At 40.3% G+C, this 25023-nt stretch overlaps 1 protein-coding gene across 3 annotated transcripts in view; it reads right to left on the bottom strand.

The window, feature by feature from the left end:
- Nucleotides 1-25023, bottom strand: part of DOCK11 (dedicator of cytokinesis 11) — a 189405-nt gene that overhangs the window by 109221 nt on the left and 55161 nt on the right. For all 3 annotated transcript variants that reach the window (XM_068532530.1, XM_068532532.1, XM_068532531.1), the window contains exons 8-19: nt 23146-23323; nt 22652-22731; nt 21301-21384; nt 17101-17241; nt 15662-15874; nt 10423-10545; nt 8839-8921; nt 5505-5627; nt 5235-5311; nt 2431-2615; nt 2277-2342; nt 435-527 (exon numbers count right to left, since the gene is read on the bottom strand). In XM_068532530.1, coding sequence (XP_068388631.1) covers nt 435-527; nt 2277-2342; nt 2431-2615; nt 5235-5311; nt 5505-5627; nt 8839-8921; nt 10423-10545; nt 15662-15874; nt 17101-17241; nt 21301-21384; nt 22652-22731; nt 23146-23323 — 1446 coding nt within the window. The remainder of the gene's footprint in view (nt 1-434; nt 528-2276; nt 2343-2430; nt 2616-5234; nt 5312-5504; nt 5628-8838; nt 8922-10422; nt 10546-15661; nt 15875-17100; nt 17242-21300; nt 21385-22651; nt 22732-23145; nt 23324-25023) is intronic.

Here is a 25023-nt window from a genome sequence, read left to right as displayed (position 1 = left end):
AGCATTTCACTTACAGGGAGGCTGCACCCTCCCACGCAGAACCACAGGAAGAAAGAGCTAAAAGCGCCTTCAGAAAATCCCTTCTAAATTTCTTATTTTAAAGCTTTGGAAATGGAGACTCAGAAAGGGGAAGTGACTTGCTCAAGGTCACGGAGCCAGTTGTTGTCAAGGTAAGGGCTAGAATCCCCATTCCAGTGTGGTGTCTGTTTCCTACATTATCTCACGCCAGAGCCCCTTCAATTTGTGGGCCAATCTTCCACTGTCACCAAAGGGCACCAAGCAGGCAGTGGCCCCTCGTTCTGATGTGACATTTTCTATTTTCATGGGACAAAACATTCAGGGAGTGAAAATGCAGACACAATATTGGAAATGATTCAAAGAGAAAAAGAAGAGCCACCACTGCGTTTTGTAAACATCAAAATAACGCGTTTTACCTCATCATAGAACTCTGGATTTTGGTTGTGATGCGAGACAACAGCATAAGCGTTTGTGGTAAAAACAGGCCCCGCAGGTTTTCCATAAATACACTGCAAAAGAAGGAAACAGAGTCACCACTCTCAATGCCACTCTTTAAACATGATGTTAGGGAACCACATACAGTTAGAGGCATCTGTGAGCCCAGGGTCACGGCCAAGCCCACCGGGCTCTCACCATGAACCTGTAAATTCCAAATCATTTACAGTCACTCCAGACACCACCCCAGACATCGCCTTACTTGGCTGCATGGATGCTTCTGAATTTCCGGCCATCTGAGCAATATAATTCCAACCTAGCTGACAGTAAGAGGCTGAACACTTCTAATCATTCGGAAGGGAAACACTCTCCAACCAGGCCTGGAAAGCTTACTTCTCTCGTGCTATTTGCACTCCTTAATATGAGGAGCTCCCCCTCAGTCGGTCAGCAACATTTGCTGAATGCTCGCTGTGCAGTGGGTAAGGCGAGGAGTTAACAAAACAGAACCAACAGCAGATCCATTCCTAGCCTCGAGGGATTAGAAATTGAATGTCCATTAAGCTACAGACTAGCTTACTGTTCTCTCACTTTATGAGCCACAGTTTAAGAGTCACCGGCTTGCTGTTACACCAATAAAATTAATGGAAGGCTTTCTATGGTTCCATGGAAAGATCCGATTTCATTTCTAGTGTGAGTTTTTCACTTCCATAGGCCTAATAAGTTCAAGGATGAATATATGGAGTCACTGTGCCAAGGTCCTAACTGCCTCACTCGGGTACTTCAGAGCTAGCCTCCGGGCCAGCTAAGAAATGAAAGTGACACTCCACATGAGTGCAACGCCAGCTCTCCCTAAATATGGTCATGAAGGCAATTTGCAGGCACTGCGGAGAGGTAACCTAAGAATCTTTAAGTATACAAAAGGATACCGCATGGGGGTGAAGAAAAAGCTATTCTCATCTCCACTGAAGGAAGAATCAGAGAACATACACCTAATTTGAGCCAGCTAATTCTTAATTTAACTTAGATTTCTCTGTGAAAAAACTCTCTTTTCAAAGGTCAGAGCTATTAAACATTCAATGACTTAATCGGGGCTATTGCAGCCTCTTTCCCGAGGTGGTTTAAGTGGAAGATTTGCCATCCGTCTGATTTAGGCTCAAGCTAGAGAAGTTGGGAAGCCAGATAAACACTGTGTGATGGCTAGAAGGTCTGACTTCTCTCTCAGGCCTCTGATTAATGGGCTAAAGAGCCAAAAGTAAAAAGCGGCTATGAAGAGTGAAAATGTAAGGGCACTGTGAAGTGACAGGTATTTAAGGATTGCGGTATTAGATAATGCTGAGATGCTTTTCGTAGATCACTAATTCAAGTTTGGAGGCACCATTTGGCAGCCAGAGACTAGAAGTCATATCTCAGATCAAAGCAGTTATGCTGTGCTTCTGTCAGCTCGAAGCCTGTTCAGGTTTCAAGGAGAAAGGAGTTTAAACTCCCCTGATGGTACCGTTATAAGCTGTCAGGTCATAGGAGAAAACGACCTTGTGACTGGGCATTGGAACAATGCAAAATCGAAGTGGAGCAAAGGCAAAAATCCGGCATATGAAGCTTACCCATTTTTAAAGCTATATATGCTCCTAACTCATTTTGTTATTGCTTAGTATTTAACGCATTCTTGTAGTTAATGTGTAGGAGTAGAGAAGACGATATAACATTTGTCACATTAGTACATTTTCTTTGACCTTTAAACACATTAAACTTAGCATATGGAACTACCGAGTACCAAAATCTCTATCTCTACTAAAAATGCATGCTTATCAATATCACAAACAAACCTTTAGAGCGCTAGCATCACTTTCATCCGAATCCCGGAATTCCACACAGACTGCGATGTTCCTTGCCTAAAATGATTCATCATTCAAAATGAGTGACAAAACAAAATTATAAATAACATTTTACACCCCAAAATATATAGTTTACACTGTGTACCTTGGCAAATGTTTTCTGGCTATCGTACTTTAACTGCAAGGGATATACATACAGATGGTTTTTGTAAATAGTAAATGGATAACAATATTTTGTCATTTCTGGAACAAACTCTTCAACTTCCACAGTAATATTTTGACAATTCTTTTCAAAAGGCTTCAGGGGCACATATGAAGACGTAATACAGTCTATAGCAGAAAAAAGAACAGGCAAAGATATAACAATCATTAACACATTCCTGCATTTATAAAAATATACATGATTTGTGTTCTCAAAGAGCAGTTTAACAAATAGAATTCTTAGTGATTGACAAAAAGTTATACAACCACTTTAAGAACCCAGAAGAACAAGCAGGAGTAAGTAGCCTGATGCTGATTTTAGTGAAACCCTTCAAACCAGACGTGGATTGCTATTTCATCCTCAACGTAGAGTGATTTGCCAAATATAACACATCATAATTTTGACAAATTTAAACTCTGCAAAGAAATCCATTACATTTTGCCTCCTGTGACTGCAATTTAGCTTTCACTGCAAATTTCTATTGGTATCAGGGAAATAACAGTAAATTTATGCCAATTAGCTCATGGCTAGTCATTCTTAAAAAGTTAACTTGGTGCAGGTGCAAATTTTCACTTAAGAAATAATGGCAGCCTTTTGAAACTACAAATCTTATGATGTGTTACCAATGATAAATTCAATCCTCCCGAAAGTGGAAAACACAAAGCCTCAGAGAGGTGTAGAAGCACATGTTATTGAGGTAGCCCGTTGTAGTAAAGGTTATTCATACACTTAAGGGGCTCTAAGACTGCTGGTCCTTGCTGCAGAGCAATACTGATGGAGAAGGAAGACCCCGGAGAGCCAGACCTGAGGACACAATATTTTTCGTTCGGTTTGGTTTTCTATTATAGCGATACTTACAACAGAATATCTGGCGGTATAGAGTAAAGGTACAAAGAAACAAGTGATCACTTCACTACCCAGAGATAACTACTGCTAATATTTTGGCATATTTTCTTCTAGTCTTCTTCTTATGCATGTTTTATATAACAACACAAAAATCCCACTGTATACAGAACTTTATCCTGGTTTTATCTGGCGTTTTATCTGATGTCTTATTTCATGAATTTTTTGTAAACATTATTTTTCATAGCTGCATAAAGTTTCATGGTATCTGGATACCATAATTGCCTTAACCACACTGACAGTGCTGGGCTCTGGTTGTTTCCAAATCCCCCCGCCCCATATAAACAACACTGCAAAGAACACCTTTATGCATAAACTCCTGTTTACACTTCAAATTATTTCTTTAGGAAAAAAATAATCCATTGTACTCTTAGATGTTTTAAAATGTCAATTGCCACTCTCCTACTTCAATCTTTTCGTGACTTCTCATGGTACTTGGAATGAAATTCAGTCTTTTAAGGAGTTACCATGGTCTTTACAATTCTCTACATGACGTGATTTTTCCTACTTCTCCTACTTCATCTCCTACTCTCCCTTGTGCCCGTCACACACTACACTAGAGCCACATTGGCTCCGTTTCTGTTCATACAAACCAAGCTAGCTCCCACCCTCAAGATCTTTACATATGTGACACCCTCAGAGCAGAATGTACAGTCCCAATCACCACATGCTGGCTGGGTCACATGGTGAGCCTTCATTGGCCACCCTTTTTAAAGCAGCCTGCCCAACCACAGACTGAAATTATTCATTTATTTGTTTTCTTGTTTAATGTCTGTCATTCCTTCTAGACTGTAATCTCCATACTTTCAAAGCATCTGGTAAGTATTCAATAAAGTTTACTCAATAAATGCTTATTCGGTGAATAAATGGCTAGATAGAATCTCAGAAATTGAATGCCTTAGTTACGGACATTCATGGATATCTACTGCCAAATTGTATTCCTACTCATGATGGGGGACGGTGCCTGGCCAAAACCTAGCCAGCATTAGACAGTTCCACTTCATTTTTGTAAATCTGGTAGATGAACAAAAACATCACAATGCTTAAACGTTTACCTTTGTGTTAGTGGCATAATTACTGAGATTGGACATTTTAAAATTATTTACAAGTCATTTTATTTCCTGCAAATTGTCTTTTGTGTCTCCTGAGATCATAGGTTCTTTAGACAAGAAAAGAGACTCTCCTCCTTTTGGATCCCTTCGTTGATGAAACTTATCCAAGGCAAAAGGAGCAGAAACTCCTGTGACATCATATATAATACATGAAACAGCACCTGATAAAATCAACTTAATTCACTTCCTAATCTGTAACTATTTACCACGTGTCCTGGGTTGAACAGTGTCCCACCAAAATTCATGTCCACTAGAAGCTCAGAATGTGACCTTATTTGGAAATAGGGTCTTGGCAGATGTACTTAGTTAGGATGAGATCATAATGGATTAAGGTGGGCCCTAAATCCAATGACTGGTGCTCTTAATAGAAGGCCATGTGAGGACAGAGGCAGAGATTGGAGCGATGCAGCTACAAGCCAAAGGATGCCAAGGATAGTCAGCAGCCACTAGAAGCTAGGAAGAGGCGAGGAATGGTTCTTCCTTACAGCATTCAGAGGGAGCATGGCCCTGCTGACACCCTGATTTTGACTTCTACCCTCCAGAACCACAAGAGAATAAATTTGTCGTTCTTTTTTAAATTTGTCGTTTTAAGCCACCCAGTTTGTAATACTTTCTTACAGCAGCCCTAGGAAACTAATATACCATGTAAACCTCAAGAAAAACACTGAGAAGATAAAAACCTGAGATTCAAGCATAACTCTGTAGGCTTATTTGCAATATGTAAGTTCTTACTTGATAAGTCCACAGGAACACATTCTACTGTGATGTTTAGCTGCCCAGGAATAATCTGCAACTTGGTCTTCTCTGGCCTAGGTGTAAAACAAGAATATTTTATACTTAAAAATATGATTAAGAAGTGCATTGGTTACACTTTATCCAAACTTCCAAATCCAAATGCTCCGAAGCATTTGATTTTTCCCATATATGACTCACATTCAGAATTTGAAGAAATTATAATTCATCTACTATACTGATTTACTGCAGTAACTCCAAAACACTTACTTCTTGTATTCCGAGAGCAACTTGAGAATGTCTTCACTTGAAAGCTTGCTACTGTCTTGTTTATACAAAGGAGAAAATCTCCCATCCAGGTCCAGAGAACCTTGAATATCTTTGAAAATGGGTCTAAAACAGGAACAGAAGGGGTTTTTTAACTCGAAAGTATTGATAAATTAAGATAAAATAGCGGTGGTGGGAGTATAAAATGGTGAAACTATTTTGGAACATAATTTGGCAGTGTCTCCTGAAGTTAAGCATACACCTACCCTCTGATCCTGCAATTCCACTCCTAGGCATATTTCCACATGGTACTTGAACGTTCACAGCAGATTTATTTGTTATAGCCCCAAACTGGCAACCACCCAGATATTCATCAACAGGTGAATAAACAAATCGTGGTATATTCTTACAATGGAATACTACTCAAAATGAACAACTGATACAACATTATGGATGAAACTCAAAAACAGATTGAGCATAAGAAACCAAATGCAAGGGACTTCCCTGGTGGTCCAGTGGTTAACACTTCTCCTTCCAATACAGGGGGTGCGGGTTCCATCCCTGGTCGGGGAGGTAAGATCCCACATGTCTCGTGGCCAAAAAACCAAAACATGAAACAGAAGCAATACTGTAACAAATTCAATAAAGACTTTAAAAATGGTCCACATCAAAAAAAAAAAAAAAAAAAAAAAAAAGAAACCAAATGCAAGAATACATACTGCATGATTCCATTTATATGATAGTCTAGAATAGGTAAAAGTCATCTAAGGTCAGTGGTTGCCTGGGTGTGGGTGGGATGGCTGACTGGACAGGAATATAAGGAAATTCTCTGGAGTGACAGACATGTTCTATATCTTGGTTGGGGTGGTAGTTTTACGACTGTAAATATCTGTGAAAATTCACCAAGTTGGACATATAAAATGTGAATTTTAATCAAAGGTAAATTCTCTCTCAATAAAGTTGATAAAAATTGAATCAGATATTTAAGATCAATTTATAGAGTCTACAATATATACGTAAAGTTTCCAATATGAATTGGAATTATTCCCTCCCCCTCCCCTTCTTCCATTTTTCAAGCAGCTATTTTACTGCTAAATCGGGAAGTAATGTACAAGCACCCAACACACTGGAAGCAGCTATGGCCAGAAGCACAATTCCCCCTGGCAGAACCTCTGAAAATGTGGTTATAGGCATTAACTATTGCTCCTACTTCTAAGCATACCTCCTTTATTTTCAGTAAACAGGGGTTTATCACACATTTTTTAAATACCCCAGCCAAGCCTTTAGAGTGAGGTCCTGCTACTGCTGACAACCAAAATAATTCAGGAAGAAAAAAACAGCATAATTCCACATCAGAACTGAGGAGCAAAGCTTCTAACTTTGAAGATTTTAAAATTTATTTTTCTACTGGCAAATCAGCATCAAGCAGCTACTGCTATGGCCTGAAGGGGGGCGGGGGGCAGTGTGCCACAGGTGTCCAGAGTGGGCTCTGAACTCAGAAGCCATGAGCGCTAGGCCCTATTCATACACATGCCGTGTGAACTTGGGCAAGGATTTTTTTTTTTTTTTACTTCAGTGACTCAATTTCCTCGTCTCTAAGATGGGGGAGAATACTACCCACCTCTTTTTTTGGGGGGGGGTATGTATGTATGTAGGTATTTATTTATTTGTTTGTTTGTTTGTTTGGCTGCGCCGGGTCTTAGTTGCGGTGTGCAGGATCTTCGTTGCCGCATTCAGGATCTTTTTTTTTTTTTTTTTTTTTAAGTTGCGGCATGCGGGATCTAGTTCCCTGACCAGGGATCGAACCCGGGCCCCCTGCATTGGGAGCGCAGAGTCTTAGCCACTGGAGCACCAGGGAAGTCCCAATACCCACCTCTTAAGGAAGTATACATTAAACACTTAGACCTCTGCCTTATACACTGAGCACTTAATTCCTATAAATAATAACAGCAGCAGCAGCTGGAGCATCACTAAGTATGCTTATATTTACAGGCTATATTTCACCTTCTATAATGCCTAAATATACCACCCTCCACTACTCTTTGCCCTTGACCTATCCTTGGCTATCATTCTTACCAGTCTGCAAAACAAGGACAAGGTGTCTTTTCATCTACCAACATACAATGCATTTTGAGACCTTCTCCCAAATGAAATGATTGTAAATAGTGACAGAAGAGTTAATTAACTTAGAATCTCCTATCCTTATGCTACTCCTCAGCACCCACTGAACGTAACTGATTGAATTATTCAGAACATGGTGCCCTTTCCCCAGAAGTTCCAGTGAGCTGTACAGGCTATACCACAAACAAGCCAGTGAACTTGTACTTCAAAGGGGGAATAAGCAAGAAGCACGTTTTAAGTCATCACTGTAGGTAGACTTGCAAGATCTGGAGAAAAAACATGTAACCCACCATCAGATATGTGGTATAGATAATACACGTCCTAATAGACTACCCCTGAAGGGGTTGCCAAATTTGTCATCAGAAAGCAAGAAAATCTATTAAGTAATTACACACTTGCACTTAACAACAGCATTCTTTGCCTTCTCATTTTTAGTATGTTTTTCAGAATTACTCTATGATGGCTTTTCAAAGCATAAACCCAGCCAACTCTGAAATAGTGGGCACACTGTACATAATTCACTACAATTTCTGGTTTTCTGGAAAAAAGTTCCATCACTTTAGCAAATAAGCTCTGCTTTAAAATGCAATAAAATTAAGTGGTGTCAGTCAGATCAGTAACCCAAGCCAAAGAAAATTTCCCTGAAGCAAGACATTTGAAGAAATGAAAGGTCTTTGAGGCACAGCAAATTCTAAGAGAAAGAATTCTCATATCCTGTTACAGACTGAATGTTTGTATCGTTCCCCCCACCCCGGCCCCATGCTGCCAAAGTTCATTTGTTGAAATCTAACCCCCAACGTTGATATTTGGAGGTAGGGCCTTTGGGAGGTGATTTGGTCATGAGGATGGAGACCTCATAAATGGGATTAGTGCCCTTCTAAGAGGCCAGAGAGCTAGCCCGCCCTCGTTCCACCACGTGAGGATACAAGAAGTTGGTTGTCTAAAACCTGGAAGAGAGTCCTCACCAGAACCCAACCATGCTGGCACCCTGATCTCGGACTTCTAACCTCTGGGTACGAAATAAATGTCGTTGTTTAAGCCACCCAGTCTATAATAATTCATTATAGCAGTCCGAATGGACTGAGACACATCCCAAGTGTCCCAAGATGTAACTGGCTTGTCAGAAACAGACTTCCAAATGCTACTGGGAAAGACGACAGCCCTCAACTTCACATATGAGTGTGAATAGATGGGTCAGGATTATATTTGTACAAACCTGGCAGCCCAGGCAAAGGGCATTCTGTATTGTCCAAGGCGGCTACACACTTGCTTAGCTGTCCTGTGTACCTTCTGGGCTGTCTAAGGGCAGAAATAAGAAGATAGGATCATATTTGTTCAAACTACCAGGGACTCACCCAGAAAAATAATTGCCCCAACTTACTGATATAAAACATCAAAATCTAGGAAAACAATATATAGAAGTAGCTACAAGTAAAACACAACACACATCAGCCACCCACTTTTCAAGACGAAAGTATTTCCTAAAGGTTCTGTGTTTTCTCATCAACAGAGCCCTCATCGAGATATCAGAAGACAGACAAAATAGATGTAGGGCATGTTTTGCACCAAAGACCACTACTGGGAAAATTTAAGCAGTTTTAATGTGTATTTCCTTTCACAACCTGAGCAGGCAGACACTCATCATTCTTGGGAGAAGTTTGTTCTGGGTACCGTTGACCTTTTTACTCCCAAGATAAAAGCCAAATGACCAAGAATCAATGCAATTAGTTTAGTGTGGGCAGGAACTGCTGTTTGCACAGGCACTGGAAGATGGCAAAGGAGATTAACTGCCTATAGAGTCTAAACAGGCTGTGAAAATGCTGGCTGTATGCTCACCCCTAGGGATACAGAATGCTAGAGGCTTTTATCTATATTGTTCAGAGTTTCTTTTCCCACAACTTAGTCATAGGTCTCCTCAGCATCTCCCACTTAATAAACACTATTTGCACACACAGCTAAATGCTACATATAACAGATCGACTCTTATAAATACTCAGCAGCTGGAGTGCCGCTAATGAACTGTGCCACGAATGCTTTCCCTCTCTGGGCCTCACTTTTCTCATTTATAAAATGAGACGAGAGAACTAGATCAACAATTTCCAAAAGTTTGGAATTCATGATCCAGAAATTTGGATGATTATATGGGTTGCCGACTTTGAAGGCTGCCATTTAAAGCCCCTGGATGGTAAAAAACAATCCCTGCCATTTCATATGTCAACATTTCAGGAAAGACAGACAGGTATAATGTTTAAAAAGTAGGAAGGGCAAAAATCTCAGAATAAAGGACAGCCCTTCGAATAAAATACACTGAAGTTTCATGAATGGCTCCCTATCTTGTCTTTCTTTTCTCATTTCATCACAGATAGGAGTAAATTTGAGTACAGACTGGCATTTGGAAACTGCAGGACTGGGTCATTTTTATCCTCCGAGCTCTGACATTCTAAGCCTGTATTGCAGGGCTGGGAGTAAAGAAAGGGTAGCTATTGCCAAGGATACGGTATCAATGAACAGGTGTTGCCTAAAAGCCTTTAGCTCTTACTTTGATAAACAAGCAAAAATCAGATCGTCATGTAAAAAGGACATAAAGGAAAAGGGGAAAAAGTCACGTTCAAGCCTTAGCATGCATCCTCACATAGTACACAACATTTTCAGAAAATACTGCATGCTGAGAGAACGTTGTGGGGTTTTTTTGTTTTTTTGTTTTCTTTTGGGAGGAATCATTGATGATACCATTTAAAATATCAATAAAAGGCAAATTCTACATCAGGCTGAAATGCTCACAAACGATCTTTATAAATACCTTTGCCGGGTCGGAATTTTTGATGTAGGGTTCTGCACAGTGCGTGATGTTTCCCTGGAGCACCTTTTCAATTCTCGCAACCAGGAAAATTTCAGGATGTGGATTCGTCACTGAGAAAATTCCCTGGAAAAAATTCCTTCCGTTAGACTTCTCTTGAATGTAACCTCATATATACAGTTGCTTGGTTAGTGATTCCTAGTGGTGTGTTTAGCACAGAATGTTGATATTCAACATAGTATCATGTCCAGGGCCCTGGCAATAGACAGCATTTCCTTTCATACAGTTTCCCAGGCTCCCAATGTTCCTTTCAAAATGGATTTTCTATTTTGTCACCAATTTCATGTGTATTAGTCCCCAAAGCACAGGTGCCACCCTGGCTGCTTAGTCTCTTGTGTTCGGTGGTGTTTGCGAGGTGCATCCTTAGGCCTTATCTGTACAGCGTGTATTGTTTGGCTTAAGCGGCATGTGCAAAAATAGCGTGCCTTTCTGAAGTGGAACCGGATATGCATTTTTAAATGTAACTGCCTGTAACTCCAGGGCAATTCCCTCACACTTAACTACTACTGATGGTAGCTAAGAAGGAAGAAAATACTTTACTGCTCTGTATAACATAAAAACTGAATCATCCTATAGAAAACATTCCTTTGTTGCAGTTAAAGAGCTCTGGTGCTCTCAACGTAAAGGTAGAGGACAGAGGATCCAAAACTCCTTTAGTTCCCAAACACTTTATCTCAGGTACCAATGTAGATGCAACCCAAGTTCCATGAGTTTTCTTTGAAGGCATGTGGAACAACCATATCATCTCCTGTTCCAGTTCAGCTCCTTCCAAATATAATGTCTCCCAAATAGCCTGTTAGTTGGTTATGTCCGTTGCTTAAAGGAGTACCACACAAATGAATTCAAGTGTAAAAATCCATCACTGGGACTCTACCAAGTTTTATTTTTCTGCTTGGTATATTACCAACTGTGTTAAGATAGTGTGTTCCAGTTTTCAAAGCATTTCAGACACGGTAGCTCATCTGTTCCAGAAAGAACCCTCTGAGGTAGACAGGAAAGAAGAGAAAACCGAGTGTAGGACGCTAAGTTATTCCCCCAAATCCAGCAGCTTCTAAGGGTCCCGGATTATGGCTGATTTAGCTTTGAATTCCCAAGCAGCAAGCATGGAAGAAAGTGGTTAAAAACTGTTCGGGGAGTCAAATTTCCTGGGTTCAAACGCTGACCCCACCATTTATGGGTTTAGGCAAGTCGTATCCTCTCTACATCTCAGATTTCCCATCTATGAAACGGGGGATGATGAGAGTAAGAGCGCTTCTGTAATCTTCTTGAGTGGATTAAATGCAGTAACGCACATTGGGTACCTGGTTATTGCCAGGGTAACCCAAAGCGTCTCAAGATCACAGAACTTGATTTTTGGTTCTGCCAGGAGCGTGTTGCCCGGGCTGTGACATGCAGCTGGCAGACTGCTCGAGCGGCTCCCGCAGAAGGTATGCTGAGCAGTGCACCTTGAGTGCGATCTCTTGCTTTCTGATCGTCACATAACTGTGCTAGATAGTTTTCGTGCACCACCTCCCTCAGTCTTCAAAAAAACCCTTGAACGCAGGCGCTACGATATACACATTTTACAGATTAAGAAACTGAGGCTTAGAGACGTTCATGCAGTAAGCGGGTGAAGATTGCAGCCAGGGCTTCCAGACGATACACAGCCTCTCAGCCTCTTGACCTAGGCTTCCAACATCTCACGCGATACAGCTTGGTGAGAACAGTAACACCGATTACTGCCATGGCTAACATTCACTGAGCGCCTATTGTTCCCCGTGCCCAGTACTCCAGCCGTTTCCCCACACAGCCGTTTCCCCACACTGATGCGAGCAACGAATATTATCATTTAAAGGATTTGACAACTGATAAGAGGAAGCTGCTTTCACTCGTTTATCTGTTATCACGGTTACTACTGTTCTGAATAGCAGCCACGTCTTACTGAGCCAACTCGGCGGGCCTGGTACAGGGCCAAGTGCTTTCTAGGGACAGCACACGTTGTCTGAGCCTCACGGTCACCCCGGATGCAGGTGCTATGGTTACCTCCACGTTACAGATGACGATGCTGAGGCACAGAGATGCTCACTGACCAACTGACCAGGATTCCGGTCCAGGGGGAGACTCTCTGGGGCTGCTTCGCCTTTTGCCCCAGCAGCTTCGAGCTCTCCCCGTCCCCGGAACACAGAAGGGCAACCAGAGAAAACCCAGGAATCCTGTGCGCGCTGGGAGTCTGGCTCTTCAGGACAAGGCCTCTGGCCCTTCCCTCCTGCCCCACCAAGGAGGCATGGATGGGCCTGCCCCCGCCGGAGGGTGACTCTCACCCACTTCACTGCCCCCTCCCTCTAAAGAACGGGCCAGGTCCCCCCAGCCCAGTCCCCAGCACTTAGCCCCCAGGGCACGGCAGGGCACGTGACGGCAGTGCCCCCTTTTCACTAGCGCCCAACACCTGCTGCCCCCCAGCGGGGAACCCACAAGCCACAGGTCAGTTTGGGGGACACGGGGGACTGAGCTCTGTCAGGGCATCTGGGAAGGAACTGCCAGGCAGCTGAGAGTGAAGTAACTGGTCACAGTGGCTGTTTGGTGTCAACGGACCCAGCTTCCTCCCTTTCCTGTGGTCACGCTGTTGCTCCAAGGAGCAGATGGGGAGGGCCTAGAATGGCCCACAAGCCCCCACTGTCCACCGAGCCCTGGAGTGGCCTCTTCCTATAGATCACGCCGCCCCTTGAACAGCCTTGGTGGAGGTGACGGGGTTGCCAGACAGCCCTTTTCAGGAATGCTGGGGAACCAGGCTCTTTCCCTGTCTCTAGGGTGACAGGGAAGCAGTACAGTAGAGGGGGGAAAGCTGGGCTTTGGAGCCTGCTAGACCCAGGCTCAGGTCCTGCTCCTCATCTTAGTAGCTCTGTGACCTTGAGCAAGCCACCCGACTGCTCTGTGCCTCAGTTTCCTCATCTATAAAATGGGGATAGGAATAGGACCTACCTAACTTTACTGGGGCTGTGGTAAGAATTAAATGACTTTATACGGATAAAGTACCTAGAGAAATACTGAAAAAAAAATTGCTGAAAAAAAATTGATGAGCTGAGATTAGCGTTCAGATCTGCTAACACCCAGTCTCTCCCTACACAGTACTGCATCCTAGTCCTAAACGGGAGGAAGATGAAGAAAAAGCCTTCTTCAAAAGAAAATGTTCAAATATTGGAGCAAATGACCGCTTCCTGGTATCTTTAGTTGATCTGGAACAAGGGTGCAAAATGATAAAGCCATTTGAGGCCGCTGCCGATCGTTCTCACCTCTGCAGCTCTCATCTATTCCTTTGAAGCCTCTCTCACGTCCCACATCTTCTATGCAGTCTTCTAAGTCAACTCCTGACCCTTGACCCCTCCTCACATTCCAAACTCCTCCACTCGCATTGTGTTATACACGTCAGCACTTAATTACATACTGCCTAATGTTGTTGACTGAGGTCTTTCAAACAGACCTAGGCTCAAATCCCAGCTTCACCACTACCAGCCAGGTCATGATGGGCAGCTTACTTAGCCTCCCTGATCAGCAGTTTCCTCATCTGCAAAACAGCAATAATTATCCTATTTCACAAGACAATGGTGTTTACATGAGACACCAATGGAAAATTCTGGCACACAAGAGATATGCAAAAAATGCTGATTTTCTTCCTGACCTAGGTTATAAGTGGGATGACACCTGAAACCACAATTTAAACTTACTGTATTGAACAGACAGCTGAGCACATTGAACTAATGCAGCAAATACATCATTGGCTTAGAAGGACTTATTTGACATTGTGTGGAAAATTTTAAACATATAATTCAATAGCAGGTTCTCAACTACTTGTAATACTGTCTTGCTCAATCTCTCTTTTAGAAGCATAGGCCGTCGAATGTTCAAGTATGTGACAACCACAGTCTGAGTAACAAACTAAGAGGATGTAAGGGAATGAGGAGCAACATGGGGAAAAACGACCACAGATCCACAGCCCACGGAGGGGAGTGACAGCACATGTCAAGTCCCCTACCATTGGGCAATCTGTATCAATGAGCATAATCTTTGACCCTGAAAACCCCAATGCTTGAAATTTATTCTAAGGAGATAATTCAACAAGTGAGCTAACATGTAAGCACAAGGATGCAATAATGCAGTGTTCTTTATGAAATCCCCAAATTAGAAATATCCTAATGAGCTAAATCAGTGGAATAACAGATTAGCCTTTAATAAGAATGTGACTGATCCAGATAGTGATACAGGGTGATAAACATGATGCTGAATAAATACAGTAGGTATAAAACAGCATGACTGTGATACAGTCTGTATAAGAGTATACATAATGTGTATGTGTTTATATAGACACAACAGAGACATCTAGAAAGATGTTTGCCAAAATGTTAATAGTTATCGTCTGTGGGTGGTGATTTTTACTTTCTTCTTTATTTTTGTACTGTTCTAATTTTCTACATGATAATGTATTTATTTTTATAATCAGAAGAAAAAGGAACAACATTTTTATTTAGGGTAAAATAAATCTCCTTACAATGTGAGCTGCTTTGTTCTGCTTCTTCCCACTTTAATTCTCTGCCACACTCTAGTTTCCTTTCAGTTGCAAAAGTCTGGAAGGCAGACCATCAATTCTGCTCTGCCTAACCTCTTGTGGCGTCCAGTCTGGTCAGAGGTCAAAATGCCAGGGGACTGTTAGGTTCCTTCCAAAGGGCATTCTTTGCCTCAGATAGGACAGGGGAGCATAGCATTACAGCTGTGACACGAGAACTCCTTGAATAAAGAGAGTTTATGCTCCATTAAAACTACCTACTCAGAATGGGAATGGGAGTTAGGGAGGGAAGGTTATTGTAGGGTCAACTTTTTCTTCAAAGAAACGAGTCTTACAGGTACTTATTGCCTTGCTCAAAAGTATGCGCAGGGGTACAGGGGTGTGTCTGTGTCATCTGCATTCCATCTCACAAAATACTTCCTTTGAGATTCACATCACGGTCCCACTTCACCAGTGTATTATTAGCATATTTGCTGGTTTCCTTTTTTTCCCCTCCAACTTCAGTCACCAGAAAAACATCTATACACAGACCCTATAAGAGATGGAATGCCCATGAGAACACTGGCCTGAAACCATGAAGGAACCCAAGGGTGTTTCTGTTTCTTATTCTGAATGCGCTACCAAGGCTAAAAGATCATTCCTTACCTGCCTTATGTAGCGTAACTGAGATTCAGCAATTCCATGAATGAAAGACTCCGGTGAAGAGCCTCTTGGGTTTCCGTCACTAGCCAGTTGGGTTGAAGGGCTCCACAGCATTTCACGGACAGATGCGGGATTCAGGTCTACGTGGAAGTCAGCTGAAATCTTACAATTGTTCTTCACATCAAATAAGGCAAGATTGATAAAAAAGGGTTCAACCTGGGAATGAAAACCATTACGTTTTTAAACTATGACTTTAATTTTAGGTGGGGTGGGGGGAGGGACACAAATTACAAAATAATTTTTTTTTAATTCCTCAAGTTTCTGTGATTACAGTTCCTTTCTGAGTTCAACATTTAGCTAAAATTGCATTGTGGCTCATCTGCATATAAGAAAGAGCATTCTAAATAACAGACTATCAAATTTTAACTTCTGTCAGGTATAATTTCACAAGTTATAAATTTTTTAAAATGATGAGTAGAAATCAGAAGCCACATTTAAAGAACTTCAACTGTTCTATGAGTAAATTTTAATTCTCCATAGCCTTATTGAAATTACCCAAAAATAATGCCGGTATTACAGAGTAGAAATAAATCTTCCCTTTTGCTATGTTACAGCTTACTGGATTATACATTTAATAAGAGCTAATAACAGTCAACATCAAATTACTTGACAAAAGCTTTGCCCCATCAGCAATTTTGGAAGACATGATTCCTCTCTACAGATGGCATTTGAAAGCTGGTCACAAAGAGAAATTTCATGCCAGATGGCATAAAGATTAACCCTTTACACACCGAAAGTCTGCTAGTGCATCTCAGCTACTTTGTAAGAGAATAAATCATCACTGTGGATATTTTTCAAAGACAAACTAGAACCCCCAAAAAGATGAACATAAAATGCAGTCTCTTTGGCGATTTTACATTCATAGTTTCAAGTATTCCTAAGCAGCTCAAATGATGCATGACAGCTAATAATTAGAATTTTCTGTGAAGAACAGAATGAATTCACCCTATGAGAATAGTGCGTGAGGCGGAGCTGACTGCACAGCATCTGCGTTCCTCCATGGCTTTGGTGTTCCTTACTCATGGCTATGAGTCAATTTCACAGAAGTCATATTCTCTAGTAGAATTTACAAATTTGAGGACTTTCCAGGTTCTGGAGACATGTCCCTCTTGAATGTAAAGAGCCTACCTACTCTACCTGCTATTTTGAATAGATAAGACTTTCATGAATCCTCCTCAAGATGAAAACACCTTCCTATTCTGGCAAAAGAAAGACATGCATGAAATTCTTCCATGTCAAATTTATCGTAACATGTAGCAATGGAATTTGCATGCAGTAAATTAGTTCTCAGAAAAAAATTAAAAATCTTAAAAAAAAAAAAGGAAGAAGAAGCTTCCTTAATGCACTGGTTTAATGGAGGTAGAAGGAAAATTCATACATACGTTTGTGGGTGGTCCTTTTGCATTGTCTCCAACTTGACCCAAGATATTGAACGTTAAATCATGGCAATTTACCAGGAAACGTTTATTGCACTTTTCCTCAAATGGCTTTATATCAGGTTCAATTCCTGAGAAGTCCAACCTCTACAAAATACATAATATGAATCATTTCCCCCCCAAAATAGATATCATATGAATACAGATCTATGCATAAAAATTGCAAAACCCAACAGTTCTCTATCCATTCTTCATTTGAACTCTTATTTTTTTATTCAACAAGCCTTTGTAGAGCTCTTATAGTAAGGTTTGAACACAGATAGAGAGAAATCCCGACCTCACCCTCCACCCCGCTCCTCTGACTTCATCTCCTATCCTCCCCCCCACCTCTGTTCAGCCCCATTGGCCTCCTTGGTTATTTCTCCAGCACACCAAGTATACTCCCAGCTCAGGACCTTTGCACTTGGTGTTCCGTCAGGAACCCTCTTCCCCCAAGATAAATGCAAGGCTTCCTTCATTTCATTCCTTCATTTCATTCAAGTGTCCAATCAATTGGCATTTCCACAGAAAGGCCTTCCTTAATTCCCTATGTAAAACTATATACTCTCTGAAAGTCTCTACTCCCTTTCTTTAATTTCGTTTTCTAACATTATTTTTAATATTTATTTGGTTGTTTATTGTTTGTCTTCCCCACAAAATATTATGTTCCAGGATGGTAGGAATTTTGTTTCTTTCATGAGCTGTGCAGGAGACAAATTTGACATGAATGGATATGGAAGGCAAGAATAACACAATGGCCTCTAACTTGGAAGATTCAGTAGACTGTGATGTTATAAACTTAGATGTGAAATAAAAATGAATAGCAGGTATAGGGGGAGGGTGAAAAGAGATGATGAGTTCAGCTAGGGATGTGTTGAGTTTGAGGTGATGCAAGTAAGTGGTTGGAAAAATAGGAGAGGTGTGGGTTGGAGATCTGGATTTGGGAATCAGCGGTAACTAGGGTGAGGAGGACAAGGCCGGACCTCTGGGGACCACCTACATTGAAATGATGAACAGAGGGAAAGGCATGTGCTTAGGAAACTGAAAATCCCTGAGCTCAGCTTCTAACAGAGCTGGGAGATGAACCCTGGCTGCCACAGAGATATATTTTTAAAAATTATTGGTATTTCAAAATAAAGTTTAAAAAAAGATATTGGGAGTCAAAGAATTCCTCTCACAGAATCCTCCTCCTCAGCTCACCCGGCTCAGGCGATCTGAGTTCATCTGTTCATTCCAATGGTCTGAACAGACTCACATTCTGTGCACAAATGGGAGGAAAAGTATAGACTGGGGGACAACTTACTATACTTTCGATAAGACCAGAGACAGGGTAGATGGGAAATGACTGGATGAATCCGAGCAGAATATACTGCCAGTATGGAAAACTCAAGCCAAGAAACAAGAATTTTTCTCAACTGCCTGAGTATTTCAAGCCAAAGCAGGTATTGTGCCTGCAGAGTCTTGGATAATTATAGCTGTTCTGACCTTGCCTACATCACTGACAAAATTCTCCTTAAAAGGGCCTAAAATATAATATTCGTACCTGAAAGCACGATTTTCCCCCCAGAGTCTATTTATCTACAAATGTGTGGGACTAGACAGCTCCCTCTTGAACACTTATCTATCTGTGGAGCCAGCGGAGGCAAGTCATTGCCATGGAGATCAATTCTAATTTCCGCCCATTTATCTGCTCTCCTTTCTAGCTTACTCAGACAGTGGAATGTGAAGAGAAGCTGGACTAAACCACCCCAGCCCCCAAATCCTTTCCCTCCTGAGGCCTAAGAGTGCAAATGTTGGGACATATGGCCATCCTCAGTAGTTCAAAGTCGGAGCCACCCCCTTCAGTCAGTGTTTCTTTTCTTTTGTTTTTTGTGTTTTTTTAAATTTTTTGTCTGCCTCTTCTTTGGGGGATGCTTATTAGGCATGTACATTTTTTATTTTTTTGGCCACGCCACTTGGAATGTGGGATCTTAGCTCCCCAACCAGGGATCGAACCCGTGCCCCCTGCATTGGAAGCACGGAGTCTTAACCACTGGACCGCCAGGGAATTCCCCAGTGTTTCTTTATTCTCTACGGTCAGTGGAAGAAAACACATCTCTAAACACTGAACTCTGGCCAAAAGTGACAGCCGATATTATAGGATGACACTGACTACCTAGAAAAGTACTCGACACACACAACCTGGATTTCTCTGTAGTGAAACTGCCTTCCATAACCAACACTGAACTCAATTTTCTGTCAAACTTTCATTGCAACTGTGAATTTTTCTCTCACTGTAGCTCACAGATAAACAACTCAAACATAATATCAGTTCAGTTCCATGACCACAAAAACACTACACCACAGATTTTTTTAAAGACACTAGATTGAGTTTCAACCACAGTCAATTGGCTTCTTTGTATACAATCAAAGAGTCTGACATGTTCAATTAGAGCCCAATCATGATGGTGAGGGGTGGGATCAAAGGCTCAGACATGCTTGGAATGAGTAAATTTCTGAATGAATATCTTAGAACTAACATTCCCAAGGCCTGCTATACCCTTTTTTTTTTTTTAATTCATACAACTTACACAAATAATATAATAGTGCTATGGAGGAAAAGGGAGAGGAAACATTTAAAACAAATTTTCCCCAGATAATTTTATTTTCTCATGTGGTGTTTTATTAAGGAAAAATTTTTGCATTATTTATAGACTATATACTTTTTCCATTTCAGACTAAAAACTTTTAGTTAGAAAACTGTATGAAGTGGGGGCTTCCCTGGTGGCGCAGTGGTTAAGAATCCAGCTGCCAGTGCAGGGGACACGGGTTCGAGCCCTGGTCTGGGAAGATCCCACATGCCGCAGAGCAACTAAGCCTGTGGCACACAACTACCGAGCCTGCGTTCTAGAGCCCGGGAGCCACAACTACTGAAGCCCGCGCGCCTAGAGCCCGTGTTCCGCAACAAGAGAAGCCACCGCAATGAGAAGCCCGTGCACCACAACGAAGAGTAGCCCCCGCTCGCTGCAACTAGAGAAAGCCCTCGCGCAGCAACGAAGACCCAATGCAGCCAAAAATAAATAAATAAAGTAAATAAATTTATTTTAAAAAAAAGATCAGAGGAGGTTCCTCTTTAAAAAAAAAAAAAAAAAAAGAAAACTGTATAAAGCAAAAAGAAGTGAAAACAAAATCAGTCTTCCCCAAATTATTTTATATTGTATTGACATTTTCCCTGAGGAAAAAACTGTAATGCTTATATAATGCATACTTTTCTATTAAAAAAATTCCACAGATTTTAATTAGAAATCTCATGTAGAAAAATTGAAAAGAAAACCAAAATATTCGTCTTCCCTCAAATAAGTTCATTTTCTTGTGAAATAGTTTCCATTAGGAAAAATATTTGTAATACTTATACACTGCAGAATTTTTCCATTTTAAAATATCAGCAATTTAATTAGAAAATATCATGGAATTACCTAAATGGGAAAAGAATATGAAAAAGAATAGATACATGTATATGTATAACTGAATCACTGCACTATACACCTGAAACTAACACATTATTAATCAATTATACGCCAATATAAAATAAAAATATTTTAAAAAGGTAAAAAAAAGAAAATATCATGGAATTAAATATTAACTACCTATATATCTTAGTACAAAAAGTGCCTCACTCTCATGAAAGAGATTAAAATACGCATGTGCACATAAACCCGCACTTCCCTGCACCGCTTTCCATTTAAAGTGAGATACGTGAAATTATCCCAGTTCTACAGGCCTACATCAAAAGTGGAAAATAAACATGTCTCATATGACTTGGCGTTCCTTATACTGTAGATATTCACTGCTACTGGATCACAATTGTATTTAATGGGTTAAAAGCACTGAAACCATTGTTAAGGACTCTTTAATTTATCCATTTTGAGGAGTGAGATGAAGTGAAAAGAATACAAAGAACTGAGAGAAAAAAAAATATATATATATATGTTGTCCCAAACTATTCGTATATACGCTAGTCCTCTTAGTGAAGTTAGCTGTTAAGCTACTTGTTCAAAGTAAGCAAGACAAGTATAAAGCAATAGATATGCCCAGTAGTGCAAAAATCAGTGATTTCAACATTTCAGACATTGTTTATCTGAATAAGCAACTATTCTAGGATTATTTAAAGAAATATATCATTAATACCTGAACTTCCGAGTCAAAAGAAAAGAGGTTCTGTCTTCCATCTCCTCTGCTGAGTTTGTTCAGCTGTTCAGTTTCTCTTCCATACTAAAATTAAAACAAACATATATATACACACACACACACACACAAACACAAAACATTACTTCACTTCCTTCAAAACAGTATTAAATGCCATTTAATTATCTAGTTTATGTGAAACTAGCGATCTGCCACAGCTTCAAAAATATACTATTCTCCATTTCCAAGCACTTAAGGTGGATAAAGAATGCTTGCTGGGCAGAGAGTCACAGTCACCATGACCCATAAATAAGCTACAGATCAGCTTCTTATACTTTCTATATGCCTTTTATAATACCAAGAATACTGTTCAACCCATAGTACAAAAAAAAGAAATACAAGAGACTTTGGATGTAAAAGAGAATAAACGAGAGAAAACACTATCTTTTATATATCCATGGTGCTATCCATGGAATATTCTACACAATTCTGATTCCATCACTTTAGGAAAAACATAATGGGCTCTACGGTCTGGAATGACAAAGACTCAGAAGGGATACATTAAAATCTACAGGGGATCATGAGTGCGTTCCTAAATTTTGGAAAACAGCTTTGAAGCTTAAGAGAACGGTAAATTTAAACTAGAAAAAAGTAACATCTAAACCTGTGTAACTTATTAGTTCAGGAAGAGGAATAAAGTAAAAATATAAATAGGTTTGGCAAGAATTTAAATGAAGAAATGGGTCATAACCTTCTAATCTATTATAGTAGAGAGTCCACAGAGTAATATATATAACCTACTAAGATAGGTATGATAATCCCCCTCTACACTTTCAAAACTGGCTCACTTCAAACACCAAAGAGCAGAGTAACTGACACAAACGCTGTCTGTTAACCAAAATCTTTATCTGATGAAATTATTCATATACATATACATAGGCATTCACATATAGAAAGACTATGATTTTCATACAAAACATATACAAATCATTAGATTGAATATCATGTTCAATCTTCATCAAGAGCCCCTTGAATGAAGAATAGTTAGTGTATGAATGGCATACAGTAACTGAACTGAATAAGAAGTAGCAGATAAAATTAATAAAGTCACAAAAGTCTAGAAGTACTTCTTGGCATCTAGGGAAAAAAAATAACATTTTCCAAACTGTTAGTTGGCACTTACAGGTCCAGCTTTAGGAGTGTAACTTTTCTTTTACCATCTGTACCTGTTTCACTCATTTGTTGTGGTTTTTATCTTAGAAACGACATTGCCACATGGAATCCAGCATTCAAACTTTAATAGCTAATCCTGCATTGTCTCAGTTGAAGGCAAGTCGCCATCAGAAAGATGTACCTTCATCAGTTCCGGATGCATGCTCCGTTCCAAACTGGCCATGATGTTCTCGGCTTTTCCTTGGCTGCTAGTTTCATCATCTGCGAATTCATTAAAAGCAGATGTTCTAAACCATGCAGACCATTACTAATCACCTAAGCGGAATATCCTAACTATCTCTCTCTCCCACCCCAACCTCTCCTACTAGATTTATTGCAAAGAATTTTGATTATGAAAGCACAGGGAAAACTCTAATGGACTTTTGAAAATCTGCCATGAATTCCCTATCTGTTTCAGTCTGGTTATATTTCATATGTCAGAGCCCATGTAGCATCAACTCATAAAAAAAAAAAAGAAAGAAAGAAAAGAAAACCCTATCAACCTCCATAGTCACTTTTAATGAAGAAGTAGGTCAACCTTCAAGATTAAGAGTTCTATATTCACTCTACACAAAGGACATTCCCATGGATTAAAAACAAGGGCTTTACCTCAATGAATCATTTAAAAATTCTGACCTTGTGCTGTCTCTACCGTCTCCTTTTTCTCTTGCACTAAACTGTCGGTATTGATCTGAATAATCTTTTTCAAAGTTATCAACCATTCCTCCATTTCCTGCTCAGTTTCAGCAGCCAGATAATGGCTATACTTATCTAACATCTTGAGTTCAAAAGCATGACGGCGCATTTTGGGGCACTGGAGGGGGAAAAAAAAAAGACGTGTTCAGTTAGTTTAGTTGCCCTTTTAATATTAGATTTCATTAGCTTATTTATTTTTACCTCAGCTCAGCACATATGTACGTCAATACTTTCATGAAAGAATTGCTTCTTTCAACAAGGAATAGAAATTCCAAGACGATGAATGACCATGTCAAACATCTTATTTATTCCCCTCAGTACTGAGCACAGCAGTACACGCACAAAGTTGGCATAAAATACTACACGTTGAGTGAGTATTATCATTTAAGGCCTTCTGACATCCTCCACATTTGGATAATCAAACTACCGCCATAAAAATAAGCAAATGTTTTACTATTTCCACCCTGCTTAAAGTTTTCCTGGCATATTCATAGATTTTCAAAATCAGCCCTTAAAAACAAGCTTAAATGTGACCTGAAATAAACCTGGTACTTGCTTTATATCACACCATAAAATGCAATATCACTATCTAATTCACTCTGCCATGCAGAATATGAAATGCATCACAGTAGCATAAAAGAAGACTGTAGTTGGGTCATATTAGATTGTGGCTCTCCATAAAAATGATGGAAATGGCCCAGGCTGAATACTAGCACACAAGGAAAATAAAAGCCTCTTCCTTTCCTCAAACACGATGACACCTCTTTTATATTACCACCTTCTCTGTCATGACAAAAGAAATGACACACTCTCCCCCCCCCCCCAAATACCTCAGCATTAATTTCAAGAAAGGCTCATGAATCAATAATTTTCCAGCGCATGGTCATCATTCAAGAAGGAACCAAGAAAAGTTCCTCCTTCTCATCTTCAAAGCATAGTAAAGTATGAAATTAAACTGCTGTAGCAAGTCATAAAGATTTATATATTTGAAAATATTTGGGAGGAGGGAATCATAAATAGAGGGGAAAGCAGAGTCTGGGAGCACCAGAAAAGGAGGTCAATCCGGACTAGAGCTGATTGAGAAAATCTAGGAATTGTATGTGCCTTCTTCCTTTCAGTAGATAAGAAAGCTGTCACATATATATATATATAAAAGAAGGCAACTTCTATTCACATAGATCTTTATATCTTTTATATTTTATGTTTTAAAGTGTTTCTTCACTTGCTCCTCATGACAATCTCATTTGATAAAGCGAGTAGATATTATTAATCCCACTTTACAGTTCTGAAAACTAAGATTCAGGTAGGTTGAGGGTGTTGAACGAACATCTCCTGCCTTCCACTCAATGCAGTGCCCCTTCCTGTCGACCAGGCCACCCCGGCTCTGTAGTAATGGCTCCTATCCCACGGTCAATCAACTTCCTATTTAATCATCTCTCTGCCCTCTGCTTCCCACCCCATCCATGCTAACCCTAATGTCCCTGCCTCCTCAGTAACTCAAATCAGCAAACATTTGTTAAGCCCCTACTGTACGTACAACTCTGCTAATTACTATAAGGGACCCAGACGTGAATATGACATGGTCCCTGTAATCCAAAAAGGAACGTGCAGAGCTAAGTACAGTGGTAGCACAGGGGAGGTGGAGCTTAATTCCATGAGGGTGAAGAAGAACACAAAAAATGTTTCACGCCACAAGTCCCATTTGAGCCAAGTCTTAAAAGATAAGATTCAAACAGGAACAGAAAGGGAAGTATATGCCAAGCAGAGAAGCAAATGTAAGAAAGGCACATAGGCGTGAAACTCAGCGGAGTGCTTAGC

The sequence above is a fragment of the Eschrichtius robustus genome, chromosome X, assembly GCF_028021215.1.
Source record: "Eschrichtius robustus isolate mEscRob2 chromosome X, mEscRob2.pri, whole genome shotgun sequence".
Taxonomy (NCBI): domain Eukaryota; kingdom Metazoa; phylum Chordata; class Mammalia; order Artiodactyla; family Eschrichtiidae; genus Eschrichtius; species Eschrichtius robustus.
Note: the sequence above shows the minus strand (reverse complement) of the source record. Positions and strands in the feature narration are given on the sequence as shown.